The sequence below is a fragment of the Amblyraja radiata genome, chromosome 2 (assembly GCF_010909765.2).
Source record: "Amblyraja radiata isolate CabotCenter1 chromosome 2, sAmbRad1.1.pri, whole genome shotgun sequence".
NCBI classification, from domain to species: Eukaryota; Metazoa; Chordata; class Chondrichthyes; order Rajiformes; family Rajidae; genus Amblyraja; species Amblyraja radiata.
The window spans coordinates 45,507,882-45,526,457 of NC_045957.1; the positions used below are offsets into that span (position 1 = coordinate 45,507,882).

An 18,576-nucleotide genomic window follows, 5' to 3' on the forward strand; every position below is an offset into this window, starting at 1 on the left:
AAAACTAGAGGAAGGAACATAGGTGGAAGAAAAGCAAGAGGGGAGAAATTGGTGTGAATCCAGGAGGGGTGGGAGAAGAAGGGAGTTTGTAGTTACCTAAAATTGCTGAATTCAATATTCATACCGCTGGGTTGCAGTTTATCAAAGCAGAATTTGAGGTGCAGTTCCACCAGTTTGCATGTGGCATCACTCTGGTAATGGAGGAGGCTCTGGACAGAAGAGTCAGTATGAGAATGGGGAGTTAAAACAGTTAGCAACTGGGGGATCTAGTAGGCCTTGGCAGACCGAGTGCAAATGTTCCATAAAACAAACGTTGCGTCTTCGCCTCATCTCGCCGATGTACAGGAGGCCATATCAGGAAAACCAAATGCAGTAGATGAGGTTAGTGGAGGTACACATGAAACTCTGGCTCACCTGGAAGGACTGCTGGGGTCCCTGGATGAAGGTGAGAGGGGTGGTATAGGGATAGGTGTTACATCTCCTGCGGTTGCAGGGGAAAATACCTAGGGTGAGGGTGGTTTGAGAGGGAAGGGTGAGCGAACGAAGGAGTTGCGGAATGAGTGGGCTCCTCCATTGCCAGAGCGAGTCCACACCCATACAGCACCTCATATTCCACGTGGGGAGCTCACAGCACACCCCCCCCCCCCCCCCCCCCCCCCACCTGGACTCGCATCCATTTCTCCCTGGCTCCTACAGCCTCAATTCGCGTTCAATCCTGTTGTCTCATACTTTTTGTCCTTTCCTCTCTGGCCTTTGTCGAACCATCTGCCTATCAAGAAAACCCCTTTATCTGCCAGGCTTTGCCCTGCCTTTCCTCTCTTCCAGCTACAAAATGAAAGTTGTAAAAAGGATTGTAACCAATTGGAACATTAAAATTGCAGCATATTTTCACTCTTTTGCATTAAAAACTCTACATACAATACAAACTCTCTGTATGCATAGTAAAGTGAAAAATTCTTACCAGTAACTATTTTTGGTCTTTTTGGGCATCCTGGTGAGGGGGGGATCTAAGCAGCCAAGATGATAATAGAGTTTGCAAGTGTCACATAGGACGAGGAGGTGCTGGTCATGATTCTTCTTGCAAATTCCACAACTGCAAAAAAATATTAATTCTATTTAATCGAGAATCAACCGACCAGAGCATAATACTGATATTCACTGTTGAATAAGTGATTATGAACCTACTGTAGTGGCTATTTGGCTTTAATGTGTGTGTCATTAATTATGGCATTTGCCTTTAAATTTTGCCAGCCTGTAATTATGTGGGTGGGATTTATTACGTAGTTGGTGGCATATTTGCTGCTGAGATTCTTGCGCAGAAGCTGTAACTTGTTAGTTTAGTTTTGGAGCTCAACATGGTAGGAAGGAATATCCTTTGACCATGTGGAGTTATGCTGAGACATGAGGAATTTTCTAACGTTTAAAAGCGATATGCTGAAGTCTGACGAAGATTAGAGTATACGAGTCAGAGAAGGTTGGATGAATATCTTAGTTTTTCTTCAACAATAAACAAACTATTAATCAAAAGACTGTGTTATGAAGATTTATCTTTAGAAAAGCTATGATAGTCTTGTGAAGAGCTCACATGCGTAATACGATATTCTCCTAATACCATGCTGTCTCTTAAGTGACTAGAGATAATGGAGCGATCTCTTGAACGATATAATAATCTGCCACTATACCTACATTACAGCATGTGTGAATTAAGGCTGTTCAACTTTACAATCATCTGTTATAATCACACACACCAAACTTAAATTTCCTCCAGGATGACACCTAAATCAAAGGTTATACATATTCCCCACTAATCCTACAGCACAACAATGACGTGTGAAAACGCACACTTCCAGATTCAGGGACACTTTCTTCCCAGCTGTTATCAAGCAACCAAATCATCCTTCCACAACTAGAGAGCGGCCCTGAACTAATATATACCTCAGTGGTGACCCTTGGACTATCTTTGTTCGGACTTTGCTGGCTTTACCTTGCACTAAATGTTATTCCCTTAACATTTATCCATACACTGTATATGGCATGATTGTAATCATCTATGGCTTTCCGCTGACTGGTTAGCACGCAACAAAAGCTTCTCACTGTACCTCGGTACACTTGACAATAAACTATATTCAATCTGTGACAAATTTAGGAGAAATGTTATTCTTGAGCACAGAATACTTAACTGATTTATTTTCTTCAAACTAATGTAATTGATTTGATTTCTAAAAATAAACTCATACAAACCAAATACTGTAAAATTGAAAACTAAGGATTGTGTTACTATTACTGGGATGATTTACTTACAGTAGCTATATTTTCAGTTTGCTACTTAATGAAAAAGCTGTAATATAAGAGGTACGCATTCTTAAGCTATTTCAAAAGCAATAATAATTTAACTCTGGAATTAAGAAATAGAACCAGCATTAAGTCATTTGAGCTTGCTCTGTCATGACTGACCTTCTAACTCAACATAATTTTCCTACACTATTCATAGATTCCTTGATTTATTTAGCAGACTAAAATATAGCCATTGCTGTTTTGCACAAACTCAACAACTAGGTATCCACAGCACACTGGGATAGAGAATTCCAAAGATTCATCACCCTTGTGTGAAAAAAAAATATTTGCGTATTTGTCCTAAATGACCTAACTTATTGAGACTGATTATGGACACCAAACAGAAGAACTTTCCTGCGTCTTACTTATCAGGCCCAACATGAATTTTGTAAATTTCAATGACATTTCTTCTCATTCTTCCAAACTCGAATACAGGACTAGTCGACAATCTCTCCTCATTTGGCAAACACTTGAACTAGTTTAGTGAATCTGCACTGCACGCATTCTGTGGCATGAGTATCTATTTTTAAAACTGTTCGATCCCACCTGGGCCCGATACAATTACAGAAAATACATCTTTAATTCAAGATTCAAGTGTTTTGTGATAAAGGCCAATGCACCATTTACCTTCCTATTGCTTGGTGCACCTTCCTATTGCTTGCTGCACCTTTAAGGGGGCTTTCAGTGACTTGTGTACAAGAACATCAACATTACCTTATCTCTCCTATTTAAAATATCTGCTTTACTGTTTTGTAATTAAAGTAATAACTTAAAATTTTCCCCAAGTTATATTTCATTTGCCACACTTTTGTCCTATCATTCAGCTGTCTATATCCATAGGAGGGCGAGGTTTAAGATGAGAAAAAAAACGTTTTAAAAGAGACTTGGGCAAAAGTTTAAAAAAAGAAATACAGTGGTTGCTATGTGGAACTCGCTGGCGGAGGATGTAGTGAAATCAGGTGCAATCACTACATCGCACCTTTTAGACAGGTACTTGAATAGGCAAAGCTACAGACCTGTTGCAGGCAAGTGGGATTAGTTATGATAAGCAAAATGGTTGTTATTATCATGGTGACCTGAAGGGTCTGCTTCTGTATACCACTGTGATTTTTACATCTTCCTTTGAATTCACACTCCAACCTGGTTTAGAATCAACAGCACACTTAACAAATATGATGTTTGGACCCCTCAGTCAGTTCATAAAGAGTGTCAATGCCCTGGGCTCCAATACCAACCTGCTGTTCACAGTGTGCCAATCAGAGAAGATCAGTTTACTTCCATTCTTTATGTGCTGTCTGATAAGAATTCTAAATCTGTGTGCAAGAGTGAATAATCTGTCCTCACACATGCTGCTGAATGCATAAAACACTTTTTTGTTAGAAGTTTGATTTTATTTTTTAAACATTAACTGAACTTCAACTTTTTCAGATATGTTAACGACATTTAATTCACTCACAGCCAAGCACAATATCAAACACAATTTATCATTTAAAATAAATCATTAATATTGGCGCATCTAGTACTGATTTCCCATCTCTAGTTATGCTAGAGAAGGTGATAAGCTGCCTTGAACCATTACCATGCACTTGGTGAAGAAACATCGTGAGTGCTATTACGCTGCATGCCCCATGTTCTTAATATGATATCGATGAAGGAATGATAATACGCGTCCACCTGCAGCTATTCTTATAGGTTTTAGAGGTCAAAGATTTTGGAGAATCGGACATTGTCATCTTGATAAATAGCTGCAGTGCAAATGTTACTAGCTTACTCTGCAACTATGTTGCATCAGCTCAAGTAAACTGCTTTGTCTTGGATGGGATGTAGATAGTTTCTGTTCCTGAAATTTCTTCAACTTCAATTTTATTAAGCCTCCTGGATGCCATATAAAGCCAAATGCTGTCTCTCATATCAAGATCAATCAGTGCCATTGCACCCCTGGAATTCAGCTCTGTGTACATTTGCATCATAACATAAATTAGATCTGGACTTAGCACAACTAATCATCAATGAACGAATTTAAAAAAAAAAACAAGACTACTGGAGAAATTCAGCAGCAAAGGAGCATCTGTGGAGGTAAAGGGAGGGTCAATGTCTCTGGTTGAGACCCTCCATCAGGATTTAGAATGCAGCAGGAAGATAACCAAATGAAGAATGGATAAGATAGGTATTCTGTGTAACCAGGTGAAGTACAAGGTGATGGGCACATGGAGTGATGATGGGGAGATGTAGAGACAAATACGATAAGTGGAACCAGATAAGGAATTGATGCTGCACAGATGGAACCAGAATGGGGGTGGGAGGATGGAGGAAGGGAAAATATGACGGGGAGTACTAAGGAGAAGCCAAAAAACCAAGAGGATAATTGTGGGGGTAGATGGGATCAGGTGAAGGATAGAAATCTACATAACAGGGTGGGGTGGTGCAGGGAGGGAATGGAAAGGTGAATAAAAGAGAAGAAATCTAGATGGACCACTAAGGGTAGGAAATGAAGACAGGGAATATGTGTTACCTGAAATAGGTTCCTACTGGTTCACCTAGTTTCTCTCTCCATTTGTTCACGTTTTCCAGCACAGATCTGTTTCATTACTTGATTTAAAATTCCATGTCCAGCAAAGAGAGTCTCAAATTTACGTCTGTGGATCAATGGTGTAGCCCAGAGGCTTGGTCACCATGCAGATGTGTACTTATTTGTAATGGCAAGGATGTCAGGAAAAGGCAGAGATATTTCATTCACTCCACGCGTGTTACTAAAGATAGTTGCAAACCCCTTTGCACTCGCATGCGGAGGCTTCATCATTATTGAGAATGGAGTGAATGCCATTCATGCTCAATAGTACAAGGTAGGGCTGTAGGGCTTTGAACTGAACGACTATCCATTAGAATTATTATTCTGCTGCATGTACTGATTCTGGCATGTTCTACTGAATGCTCAGCATGATAAAACAGTGGAGGGATTTGTATGCTAACCCAAGACGCTGTAACTTTTGTTGGAGTACAATTTTGTGTGTACTCATTAAGCCTTTCTGTGTCCCTTTCCAGGTTTTTTGGACCCTCCTCATAACTTGATTTCCCACCTATATTTCTGTAAATTACTAATCTTGAATATAGACAATAGACCATAGTTGCAGGAGTAGGCCATTCGGCCCTTCGAGCCAGCACCGCCATTCAATGTGATCATGGCTGATCATCCCCAATCAGTACCCCGTTTCTGCCTTCTCCCCATATCCCCTGACTCCGGTATCTTTAAGAGCCATATCTAGCTCTCTCTTGAAAGTATCCAGAGAACCAACCTGCACCGCCCTCTGAGGCAGAGAATTCCACACTCACAACTCGCTGTGAGAAAAAGTGTTTCCTCGTCTCCGTTCTAAATGGCTTACCCCTTATTCGTAAACTGGGGCCCCTGATAATATCATATGTTCAGTCCCATATTGTTCGAAACAAAAAGTCACACCATAAAAACACGATTAAAAACACAAGACATTTCTTAGTGGGATCAATATAAATTAGATATTACAACAAAAAATAGGTTTCAGGCTGCTACAATTTTGCATATTTGAAGTTAAACACTTTGTTTTTTAAACTGTCCACAATGAGGTAGCAGTGAATTGGACATTACCCTCACTATTCAATGGCTGAATGGAGATTTAACTTCATATACTAGCCCAGAGCTGCCAAGTTTTGTCAGAGCATTTCAGTATTCTAGTACCTGAAAATCTGTATTTTGCTGAGGAAATCTGTATTTTTACGCGGTGCCATTTTGCTGAATTTTTTTTTATTTGTTATGTGCGGTCATTCCCATGTAAGAGTACAAGAATGCATAACTTTGTTACTAATTGACATGTCTTCTACGCACCTTACTTGACAGTGCATTCATTGCCATCTCTTTGTATACTTCTGTTTGAACGGCTGTTTCCTGCTTTTAGCACCAGATGATGATGTAGAAGCCATTTTGGAAGCCTCCCTCTCCCTCCCTCGCTCTCTCTCCTTCCTTCCTCTCTTTCCCTCTCCCTCCCCCCCCCCTCCCTCCCTCTTTCCTTCCTTTTTTTCTCCCTCTCTCCTTCTCCCTCCCCGAACAGTCTGACCCATAGCGCTGTGGCCATAGCGCTATGTGTAAAGCCCCAGCTGGTAGTGCTATAATTAGAACTCATAGCGCTGTCACGCTAAACTGACAACGCTGTTTAAACCTGTAGCAGGACAGGCAGATCAAAGCTTACAAAAATAATAATCCAGATCTTGAAATTTAAAATACTAATAGATTTAATCTGCTATAATTTTTAGAGTTACAGTATGACTTTTTATATCCTTGCATTATTAAAGCAACAAGATGAAACAGGGTCGGGCCGATTAAAAAAAAAATCCGTATTTTACAAAGCAAATCCATACATCCGTATTCTTATCCCATTTCCATACTAAATATGGAAAATCCGTACTACTTGGCAGCTCTGCTAGCCCATAACATTTAACATCTTCGGTTGACAACAATTTATCAATCTAAGATTTAAATTTAACAATTTGCCTCGCATCAATTGCTGTTTGCATAAAAGGGCTGCAAATTTATTCCATCCCTACATAGAACTGACTGTAAACCGCTCCTCAAAGACCTAACCTTAATTTGCAGACTACATCTGCTCATGTTGAAATCATTTTATAACAATTTTGGATCTTTCGCTCAATTAATATTCTTATGTAATTCAAAGCTTCCATCATTTGCTTCCAATGTTACCCATGTTTATGTTGTCAGCTTGATCACTCCCCTTGTCCTGGATCATTTTCCTGGACATAAACAATGCCAGACAGAATTAATTTCACCAAAACTTAACTATATAGACTGGAAGATGGACAAAACCCAAAATAAAATTGAATACCTGTACAATACTGCTGGAGGTGATAACGATTTTAATGTTCCCCCATCCTTTTTACTTGGTCGTCTTTCCTTGGGTGTACGCAAAATCACAGGAAAATTCAATTTCTATTAATGAAAAAATATTTTTAGACAACCCGAAAATTAGTGCAAAATGAAATTCAATATGGTGCAATTTAGTTTCACACAGTATATGCTTAAATTCTAAAGTAAACTGTGATTTGAATTTCAAATCTTTCAAATAAACAACTTACAGAACAATGATGTCCACAAGTTTTCAAAGTGACAGATAAGGACATGCTACTTTATGGGAGAAAAAACCAAGAGTCTTGTCTAAAGATTATTTCCACAGCATCGAGATATATTGGTGCTCTATAGGTTAATTAGAAAAATTATCTTATTGGACCATACTCCCTGCAAAACAGGCAAGATTCTCTTTGGGTTTCCACTAATCTGCAGCACGCTCGCTTCCCAGACAGCAACCATCTATCAAAGTCATTTCACAGTGGGCCTGCATCTGTTCAGCCAACTGGAAAAAAAAGTGTCATGCAAGCTGTGTAAATGAATCCTGCTGCTGCCAGTTTTACTGCATGAGGTTGGAAATGTATTAGCAGGCCCAGTTGCCAATTGTGGTTTGTTATTTTCTGACTTGGCGTAAGGCATCAAAACTAAGATATTGCAGTTGATATGCAAAATCCATTTCAAACACTACAATTAGAACCTACCTGCATTAGCTTTATAGTTTCACAAGACAACCCAAGTACCATTTGTGTCTGTGCATGCGTTTATTTCTCATTGACAAATCTTTGCTAATAAATACAAGGTGCTCTCTGCAAATTCACAATTTTAAAATACTCAGGATAAAATATTTTATTGCAAAGTGCTATTAATGCTTCATCCCATGTGATTTATTCATTCTCCTTACACTATAGTAATTATATTTTTACATCCAATTTAGATTTATTAGCCCCTCATCTAATACTACATTCATTGCAATTCTAATTAACTAATTCACCCACTCAAAATGTATTCCTAAAAAATTATGAAAAGAACAAAAAGATAACCAAACAGCATTACAATTGTATACTTAGGCACAACTGTCTTTTACTAATGAAAAGGCAGAAGAACCAAATGCAATTATTTTTTCATGATGCTGCCTTTGTTAATCAAAACAATGTGGCTTAAATTAGTATATCTTTATTTTTGCTACAGGGCAATAGTTACTGCCAGTTTTGTATTACTGCATACCAAAAATCAAAATCAAATGGGTTGAGTGGGGGGGGGGGGGAGGGCAAGTCATTGACAAATGGCATGTCAATCGGTTATTGCAAATGGAAAGATATACATGTGTTTTATGCAAAAATAGCAATTATTATTTCTAAAACAAAACTACACAGATCATACAAGCGTGTTGTATTGCTTTCATATCAATACTTCGTACAATTTTGATCATAATAATCAGAAAATTATATTGGGATTGAAAGAAACACTGCTTAAAATAACCACAACAGAATATGTCTACTAACCTGTCCAACTATGTTACTGAGATTACTCCACAGCATTTGCCCCTCCCGACGTAATTTGCCATTCTTATCTCTCAGGTTTTCTAAGGATTCAAACAACTGATGACAAAGAAATATGTGTTAGTAAAGAAAATAGTGCACAGAATTAAAACAAAAAAGATAAATTATCCCAGTCTGCTTTTTCTTTCATTTTCAATAGGAGGCACTCTAAACTTACAAGTTCAGTCTCAGCAGAGAAAAGGCTGCTTTTAAAAAAGCACAATCCAAATTCCCTCATCAGTACTATTGGAAACAAACATAAAAGTGCAATGGATTCAGAACAACAAAAAATCATACAAAACAAGATTAGGCAGTAATTAAGAAATTTTATCTGTTGATTCCAAACCATACCAACATACATTAAGTTGTATGTATTATAGAATGACTGTGCAAAAGGAATAACATATCCTGCAAAAGATAGATACAAAATGCTGGAGGAACACAGCGGGTCAGGCAGCATCTCTGGAGAAAATGAATAGATGATGTTTCAGACTGAAAAAGGTCCCGATCCGAAAAGTCGGCTACCCATTTTCTCCAGATGCTGCTTAACCCGCTGAGTTACTTAGACATTTTATGTCTATCTTTGGTATAAACCAGCATCTGCAGTTCCTTTGTATTACATATCATGCAAGATCTTCTCCCAAGTGTGATTTTGATATAGAATATCATCCAGCTTCATCAACACCGTAGAAATGCACACGCATAAAGTCTGTGTGCTATTCAGATAACTTCCTTATTTGAATTCAAAAACATCAGTGTTAATTTACTGGTGTTTTTGTTTGAATTGTATTTAACAATACATTAGGTTTTAAGGTCAAGCACAAGAATAGTTCAGAACAGGTACAGGTCCTTTGACCCATAATTGAAGTGCTAAACAGAATTACAAATTAAACTAATCCCTTCTGCCTGAACGCGATTCATATCAAGTTAAAGTTCACATTTATTGTCACATGCACCATTAAAGTACAGTGATATTTGAGTTACGATATAGCCAGACAAGTAAAAAATAACACAATACAATTGATACAAATACATCGATAGATGCTCCTGAACACATCATCAGTGATGTAACCTAGGGTCATTGGGTGTTTCGGGTCTTTCAACATCAGACACCCTCACCCAGGCGACCCAGCCGTGGTTAATCAGACCACGACTTGTGTTCAGGTGGCATTCGCTCCTCCCCATGGACCTCCTCTCCTGATCCAGAGCCATCTTGATGCCTTCTCCGCTGCCTCTGTGGTGTTCTTGATGGCCCTTCTCCTTGCCACTCCGTTGATGCCCAGTGCATTCAAGGCTTTGTAGAGCGATTGCCCTGCAAAACCTTTGCAGCCAACCTCGATGGGCATACACCTTGCCTTCCAGCCCTGCTTACGGCAGTCTATGACTAGCTCTTCATACTTGGCCATCTTCCTCTCGTAGGCCTCCTCCAGACGGTCCTCCCACGGCACTGTCAGTTCCAACAAGACGATGTTTTTGGTCGCCTCTGAGACCAGGAGGATATCTGGCCTCAGGGTGGTCATGGCAATGTGCTGTGGAAACTTCAGCTGTTTCACCAGGTCTACGGAAAGCTGCCAGTCCTGCGCAGTCGCCAGGATTCCTGACTGATTCCTGGCTGCTGTGGTTCCTGGCTGCTCTGGCAGCTGCACTCCGGCCTTCACGAAGGTGATCATCTGGGTGGTGGGGCGTTCTCGTCTGCAGCTGCTGATTCCCATGCTGATGGCTTCTGCAATGGGTTTGAGAACCTGGTCGTGACGCCATGTGTACCGGCCCTGCCCAAGAGACTTTGGGCAACAGCTCAGGATGTGTTCCAACGTCCCCTTGCCTGAGCATTGCGGGCAATCTGGAGATTCCGCTTTGCCCCAGATGAAGAGGTTCGATGGGCTGGGCAGGACATCATACACTGCCTGGACCAGGAACTTGATGCGCTGTGGTTCAGCCTGCCAGAGCTCAGTCCATGTGACTTTTCGGTCCATGGCCTGCTCCCACCTTGTCCAGGCTCCCTGCTGCCTCAATCCAACTGCTCTGGTACACCTCTCCTCCTCCACCACTGCCCTCACTTCCTCCTGGACCAGCCTGCGCCTCTCCTTCCCCTTGGCCTTGTCAAACTGGGGAGATGGGAAGATTCCCAGGCCTGCTCTTCCCCGAGTCACTGCTCCCACCAGGACTCTGTGGCGTATCCGGGACTCTGCTTGCAGCACGGCTTCGCCGGCTCTCCACTTCCTCCCAGTTTTCACCTCCACCCCTGCTTGAGCCACCTTGGGGTCGCTGGAGTCCCTGTACATCATCACCTCTCTGGCCCGAGTCACCTTGAACTCCTCCTCCAGGGACTTCAGGGGCAGCTGGAGCTTGGTGTTATTTCCGTAAAGGGTGATGATGCTAAGGCTCCTGGGCAGTCCCAGCCACCTTCTGAGAAAGCTGCTGACTTTCCTCTCCAATCTCTCTACGATGGATATTGGGACTTCGTAGACAAGCAGTGGCCAGAGTATCCTTGGCAGGACACCATGCTGGTAAATCCATGCCTTGAACTTGCCGGGAAGCCCCGACTGGTCCACTGCTCTCAACCAGCTCGCCAGCTCCTGACAGGTTGCCTGGACAGATGCTGTATCCTTCAGGCTGCTGTTAAACACCTTGCCAAGACTCTTCACTGGCTTTTCGGAGACAGTTGGGATTGGTGACCCTTCGATGCTGAAGCGGAACCTGTCCATGACTTTGCCCTTCTTCAGCACCAGTGACCTTGATTTTCCTGGCTTAAACCTCATCCTTGTCCATCCAATCAAGTTTCTCCAACCCCTGCAGGATCCACCTGCTTCCTGGCACTGACTCAGTGGTGACAGTCAGGTCATCCATGAAGGCTCTGATTGGTGGTTGGCGTGTTCCTGACTTGGTCTGAGGGCCCCGGCACTCTGGCTCAGCAGACTTGACAATCATGTTCATCGCCAAGGCAAAAAGGATCACAGAGATGGTACAGCCTGTGATGATCCCAACCTCTAGTCTGTGCCACTCTGATGTTACTGACCCTGATGAGACTCTCATGCTGAACTGGTTGTAATAGTCCAGGATGAGATCTGCCACTTGGCCCGGCACATGATGCTTGGCCATGACTGTCTGGATCAGCTTGTGCGGGATGGAGCCGTAGGCGTTGGCCAGGTCAAGCCAGAGCACTGTCAGGTCACCCTTGTTCTCCTTGGCTTCTGGTGAGCTGGGTCACCACTCCCGTGTGTTCTAGACACCCCGGCACTCCAGATAAGCCTCCCTTTTGCACTGAGCTGTCGATGTATCCATTGCTGGAGAGGAAGTTGGTCAGCCGCCTCGCCACTATGCTGAAGAAAATTTTGCCTTCAACACTTAGCATGGAGATGATTCTGAACTGATCGATCGTCTTGGAATCTTCCTCCTTTGGGATCCAGACTCCTTCAGCGAATCGCCACTGCTGCACCACTTTTCCTCCAGATGACTTTCAGGAACTTCCACAGCCGTTTCAGTAACAAGGGGCAGTTCTTGTAGACCCTGTAGGGGACTCCGCTCGGGCCAGGGGCTGAGCCAGCTCTTGCTCTCTTCACAACGTCCTGGACCTCTTTCAGGAGTGGCTCTTTACTATCAAACCCCTTGATGGATGGAGGTTGTTTTATCAGGATGTTGCACTGGCCTAGCTCCTGCTGCCTGCCTAAATTTAATATAAACATCCACCACAGTGGAATCAACATTCTTCACTGTGATGGAAGGTAATAAAGTTCAGTCATCTTCCTCCTTTGTTCACCCGTGGTGGTCGGGGCTTTTGAACCCTCAGCATTGCCTCTGCCGACAGTCTGCAGATCAAGCCCTCTCGTAGGGACGATGGAACTCCGGCGTCGGGACGGATCGGAACACTCCGCAGCACAGAGCTCCCAAGTCGGCCTCTTCTTACCGAAGACCGCGGCTTCACTGTGTTAAAGTCCACAGGCCCCGCGGTCGGAGCCCTTCCACAGCGATCCTCGGCAAAGGATCGCCCGGCCCGCGACGGTAAGTCCGCACCACACTTGCAGCTTGAAGCTCTGGGCCAGTCTCCAGGAAAGGCCGCACCAATCCAAGTTGTTAGGCCGTAGGGGGGGATGGAGAAAGATCACATCTCTGTCGAGGTAAGTGACTGAAAAAAGTTTCCCCCTATTCCCCCCTCCCCCCACCCCCCCCCCCACCTAAAGCATACCGAGAAACATTAAAACATACAATTTTAGACACTAAAAATAACAAAAAATGTCGAAATGACATAGGCTGCTGGCGAGGCAGACATCCGGTTTTAGGATCACTCTGTTCTCTGCCTATTCACAAACAAGGGGGCACTGTCCAGTTGGGTATGGCTGCCCAGCCTGCAGCTGTCTGTCTTTTAACTTCTTTTTTAAATTTTTAGTGTTAAAAAGTGTTTTGTTTGGAGGTCTATTCTTTTTTATGTGGGTGGTGGGGGGGGAGGTAGGGGGAAACTGCTTTTCCTGGTCCCGACCTGGTCGGAGAGGCGGCTTTTCTGCGGACAGCATCTTCGACCCGTCCTCGCAGCCTACCAACGGGTCCGGAGCGGCTTTTCCTGAGGGGACTGGCCAGAACCACGGCTTCGGTGGCGGCACAGCGCTGGAGCGCTATCGCGGAGCGGAGCGGGCGATGCCTTGCCCGGGTCGCCGCGCTGGAGCTCTGAAATGCTGAGACCGCAGGTGAACATCGCGGAGCTGCGGGTCTATGGAGCGGCCAGCCGCGGTGCTGACTTTAACATCGGGAGCCTGGGATCTCTCGGCGAGATCGCCATTGGTGGAGCTCCGTCCAGCTCGGCCTGTTGGCTTCGGTAGCCGCGGTCTCCAGTAAGGAAGCGGCCGTTTCAGGTGTCCCAAGCCGCCGAGAGGGTTCTCCCGACGCCAGAGCACCATCACCCGGCGAGAAGGGCCTGAAACATCGGGCCGCCGTAGCGGTGACAGCGGAGGCCTCAATAGGCTCGACTATGGGTGGACAAGGGGATGGGGACTGGACTTTGTGCCTTCCCTCACAGTGGGAACCATTGTGGGGGGATGTTTTTATGTTTATTGTTAAATTCTTTAATGTTGTGTCTTATCTTTATTTGGGTGCTTCAATGGCAAGTCAAATTTCACTACACCAATTGGTGTATGTGATAATAAATGTTCTTTGTATCCTTATCTAAAAGCCACTTAAACACCATTATCATATCTGCTTACAAAATCACCTCAGGTAGTGCGTCCCAGGCACATATCACTCTTGATGTAAATAAAAACTTGTCCTGCACACCTCCAGTACATTTTCCCCCTTAAAGCTACTTCCTCGAGCATTGATGTCACCAAAATCTTTTGATTATGTACATGATCTATGCCTCTCATGTTATAAACTTCTATTAGGTCTCCCCCCAACCTCTGACACCCCATGGAAAACAATTCATGTTTGTCCAACCTCTCTTCATAACTAATACTCTCTAAACCAGACAACATCCTAGTAAACCTCCTCTGCATTATTTCCAAAACCTTCACATTCTCTCTAATGGGGCAGTCAGAACTGCACAAAATACTCAGTAGAACTAATAGCATTTGATGTTTCAATCCCCTTGATAAGTCGGCACTCTTGATATCGGCAGTGGGATTGGAGTGGTGAAAGGTAGGGTAGGTACATCATCGGGGTCATCAGGTGGGCACCCTCCTTCTTTGACGTTTCATTGATAAGACCACAACGTCTCCAGAGGGCGCAACGGTGATACCTGCCGTCCCAGGTACACCACTCCTCAGTTCCATACCCTCCTGTCTTCATCTTGTAGCCCAATTGTTGTCTCTCCTTTTGATCCAAATCCAATTGCTGCTTTTTTCTGCAGAATTTGATCATGATTTGATTGCTTGTTGGAGGGAGCGACCCCTCACCCCCATTTTCTTCAATAGACTGGTCGAAGATGTAGCAACAAATCTGCTGCACCCCACTTCTACAGGGAAAATATTGGTCTTCCAGCCATTCTAGGCAGCTTCAGTTGCCAGTTCAGAGTACTTGGTCTTTTTCCTCTCATAAGCTTGTTCTACACCATCTTCCCATGGTACTGTTACTGTAGCCTAACCAAACTTCTATGAAGCTGCAACAAGATTTCATCACACTCATATTCAAAGCTCTGACCGATGCAGGCGATCTACCATTTTATTTAATTGTTTCGCTAATTTCAAGGAGCTACGGACTGGGGCTTCAAGGTTCTCTGTGTATCAATGCTGTCACGGGTCTTGCAATTAACTGTGTACTTTCCCCTTACATTTAATATCCCAATGCCTCACACTTGGCCAGAATAAACTCCACCTGCGATTTCTCTGTAAATATCTCAAACTGATCCATATCCTACTGTATCCTTTGACAACTGAAATCAAGGGATATGGGGAGAAAGCAGGAACAGGGTACTGATTTTGAGTGATCATCCATGATCATATTTAATGGTGGTGCTGGCTCAAAGGGTTGAATGGCCTACTCCTGCACCTATTTTCTATGTTTCTTCACTGCCTGCGACTCCACCCGACTTGCACAAAATTACAAATAAACCTATTGACATTTTTGTCCAATTACAAAGCGTTAGGAATACAAATACTCAAAACTATGTTAACTCTCTCACTGGATTGGTGGAGTTAAAATTGTTTATTAATCATAACAAAGACAAACTTTAAAGATTTCGTTTTTAGGCTCCTTACTCTGTGACTATTCATCTCTTATATCTATCTTCTGTATTACTTAAAGTCTGATCTTGACCACTTCCTGTTGTTCTGTATATTGGTTTTAGAAACAACACTGCCACTAATGGCTGTGATTTTTGGCCATCTTACTCAGTCCCCCTCCGCTGCGCAGGAGAAGAGGATTTTTCCCATTGATTAAAAATAAAAGAGATATTAGTGTTTAAAAAATGTTGAGATTCTCTCTCCTGAAGGCCACGCCCCTTCATGAGGGACTATAAAACCCGGAAGTGAGGAGGTGCCTCAGTTCTCTGCAAGATGGGGGAGCGAGAGATCGCAATTCTCAGTCTGAGCTGTGAATAACACTGAACACATGTCTACTAAACTGTGAGTGGTTTTACTGACCTGTCAGTGCCCTTAATGTGGTTTGAAAATGTAGTTTGAAAATGCAAAGTGTGTTTTGAAAGTGCTAAAGCTGTGTTGCCTGTGGTTTTGAAATTGCTAAAGCAAGCTGCCTTGCTTTTGGTTTTGAAAGTGCTAAAGCAAGCTGCCTTGTCTAATTAGAGCTGCCTTGCCTAATTAGAGCTGCCTTGCATAATTAGAGTTGCCTTGCCCAATTAAAGCTGCCCTGCCTTCTATATAATTAAAAGTCTAATCTTGACCATTTCCTGTATGATTTTAGTAAAAACCCTACCACGTACGGCTGTGATTTTTGGCCATCTTACTCAGAATCCCCCTCCGCTCATCAGGTGCCGAGGATTTTGCCCATCGATGAAAAATACAAGAGTTATCAGTGTTTAAAAAATGTTGAGATTGTCTCTCCTGTCAATCACGCCATGAAGGCCAGGCCCCTTCAGGTGGGAGGATGGGAGGGACTATGGAACCTGGAAGTGTGGGCGTGGCTCAGTCTCTGCAAGATGGGGGAGGGAGAGGTCACGACTCGCTGCCTTTAGTGGCCTTGCACCCTGCTTGAAATGGTATGAAACTGCACTTGAATTTGGTGCCCTTGCACCCTGCTTGAAATGGAAGTTCAAGGAATAGCCGTGAGTCAACTGCGAGTCCACCAGCCGTGAGTGAGTGAGTTGCCAGCACAACAGGCTCGAGTGACTGAGCCGCCAGCCCATGATTCCATTCGGCCCACAATGCCCATACTAGACCTCTGGAAACCAGTCCCTTCAGCGCACAACACCCATACTGGCGCTCGAGAAAGCCCCCCCCCCCCCACTGGCCACCAATATTGGAATTGGTGGAGAGATGGAATATTGCGTTGGGGGACCAGCCCTCCCGTGTGATGCTGGGACCCAACGGGTCCCACTTAGTCTAGTAATATCTAAAACATTCTATTTTGCAATGACAATAATATTTAACTACATATATGAAGACATTTTAAAAAAATCTACACTGCTTGATCTGAAGACATGCCAAGATTCACCATGGAGGCTAAGTTAACTCCTGAAGCTGACTTGGATTATTTTTACAATCATAAACATTTCCAGACATGCAATCAGAGAATTGACAATCTATGTACTTGTTTGTAAGCATAGTGGAGCATACTTTTTCTTAAAAACCCCAGGCCGACCACCATTACAGTCAGAATTAAAAATCTCTCTGAACAACTTATTACAGATTTATGGGCAGTTTGTACATTTATGCATGTAATAGTATCATTATTTTGAGTGGAGATATTTAACCCAATTTGGAAAAAAGGAGAAAGCTATATTAAAATATTATATTTTGTTATTCCACCACATAAATATGCAGGATAATGTCTTGTGCTTTCAGGAAGAATTGCAATTAACATAAATAGAAACTATCATAGTACAAGAAATCCCAGCTGATGTGATGAGCAAATTTGACAGAACTTCATTACGTCTATTTAAACAGTGCACAGCCATGATATTTTGAAAATTAGGAAAAGGGAAGGTATATTGTTTGAAAAACAAATTAATGCTGCATGGAGGCCCTTTCAAATATATATCAATGTCTGCTTAGTGTATAGAACAGTGTACTAAAGAGTTTTTTGCACCTTCTTCTGCAGGACAATATTTCTATTCGTCACCAATATGTCTTCAGTGGAAGTCCTTACCACCGCATTGGATTAAAAACCAACCATATATACAAAATCTTTATGTTCTTTAATCAGATATTATACTATGTCGTACAATTCAAGCTGGAATTGGACACATTTAGATTGACAACTGTGTGTTTTGTTTGAAGGGGAAGAAAAAAATTGTATAACTTTAAAAACTGGATTTTGGAGTTCAAATTAACTTTTAGAGTTATATAGAAACATAGATTATACAAAACAGAAACAGGCCCTTTGGCCCATCTCGCCCATGCTGACCAAGATGTCCTATCCAAGCTAGTCTCATTTTCCGTTGCCCAGAGCCCCATAAATCTTTCCTATCCATGTACCTACACAAATATCTTGCAAATGCTGTTTATTGGACCTACCTCCACTATTGCATCTGGCAGCTCATTCTACATGCACTGTGAGAAAAAGTGAAAAAATGATATGGAAGAAAATTTGCTCACAGAATTTGTGAAAAAAAGTGAATATATATATTTTCAATTTGCACCTCGACATGTGTGCACATGATAAGTTCATAAGTTATAGGAGCAGAATTAGGCCATTCAGCCCATCAAGTCTGCTCCGCCATTCAATATTGGCTGATTTATCTTTCCCTCTTAACCACATTCTCCTGCCTTCTCCCCATAATCCCTGATACCTGTACTAATCAAGAATCTATCTCTGCCTGAGAAATATCCATTGATTTGACCTCCACCGTCTTCTGTGGGAATGAATTCCGTAGATTCACCACCCTCTCGTTAAAGAAATTCCACCTCACCTCCTTCTTAAAGGAACGTCCTTTAATTCTGAGGCTATGACGTCTGGTCCAAGACTCCCCCACTAGTGGAAAGATCCTCTCCACATGCACTCTATCCAGGCATTTCACTATTTGGTAATTTTCAATGAGGTTACCCCTCATCCTTCTAAACTGCAGCAAGTAGAGGCCCTGTGCCGTCGAACACTCCAGGTTTACATTATGGAAAATCAAATCATTCTCCTGGAACTTAACACTCCTCCCATAATGAAGGGCCACCTGTGTTTCTACAGACACATCTATATACTCAACATCATAAAGTTAGGTAGAAA

General features: G+C 42.7%; 1 protein-coding gene across 3 annotated transcripts in view; it reads right to left on the reverse strand.

Moving 5' to 3' along the window:
* Positions 1 to 18,576, reverse strand: part of phf14 (PHD finger protein 14) — a 241,562-nt gene that overhangs the window by 133,510 nt on the left and 89,476 nt on the right. For all 3 annotated transcript variants that reach the window (XM_033045737.1, XM_033045746.1, XM_033045727.1), the window contains exons 11-13: positions 8,725 to 8,820; positions 7,203 to 7,306; positions 962 to 1,093 (exon numbers count right to left, since the gene is read on the reverse strand). In XM_033045737.1, coding sequence (XP_032901628.1) covers positions 962 to 1,093; positions 7,203 to 7,306; positions 8,725 to 8,820 — 332 coding nt within the window. The remainder of the gene's footprint in view (positions 1 to 961; positions 1,094 to 7,202; positions 7,307 to 8,724; positions 8,821 to 18,576) is intronic.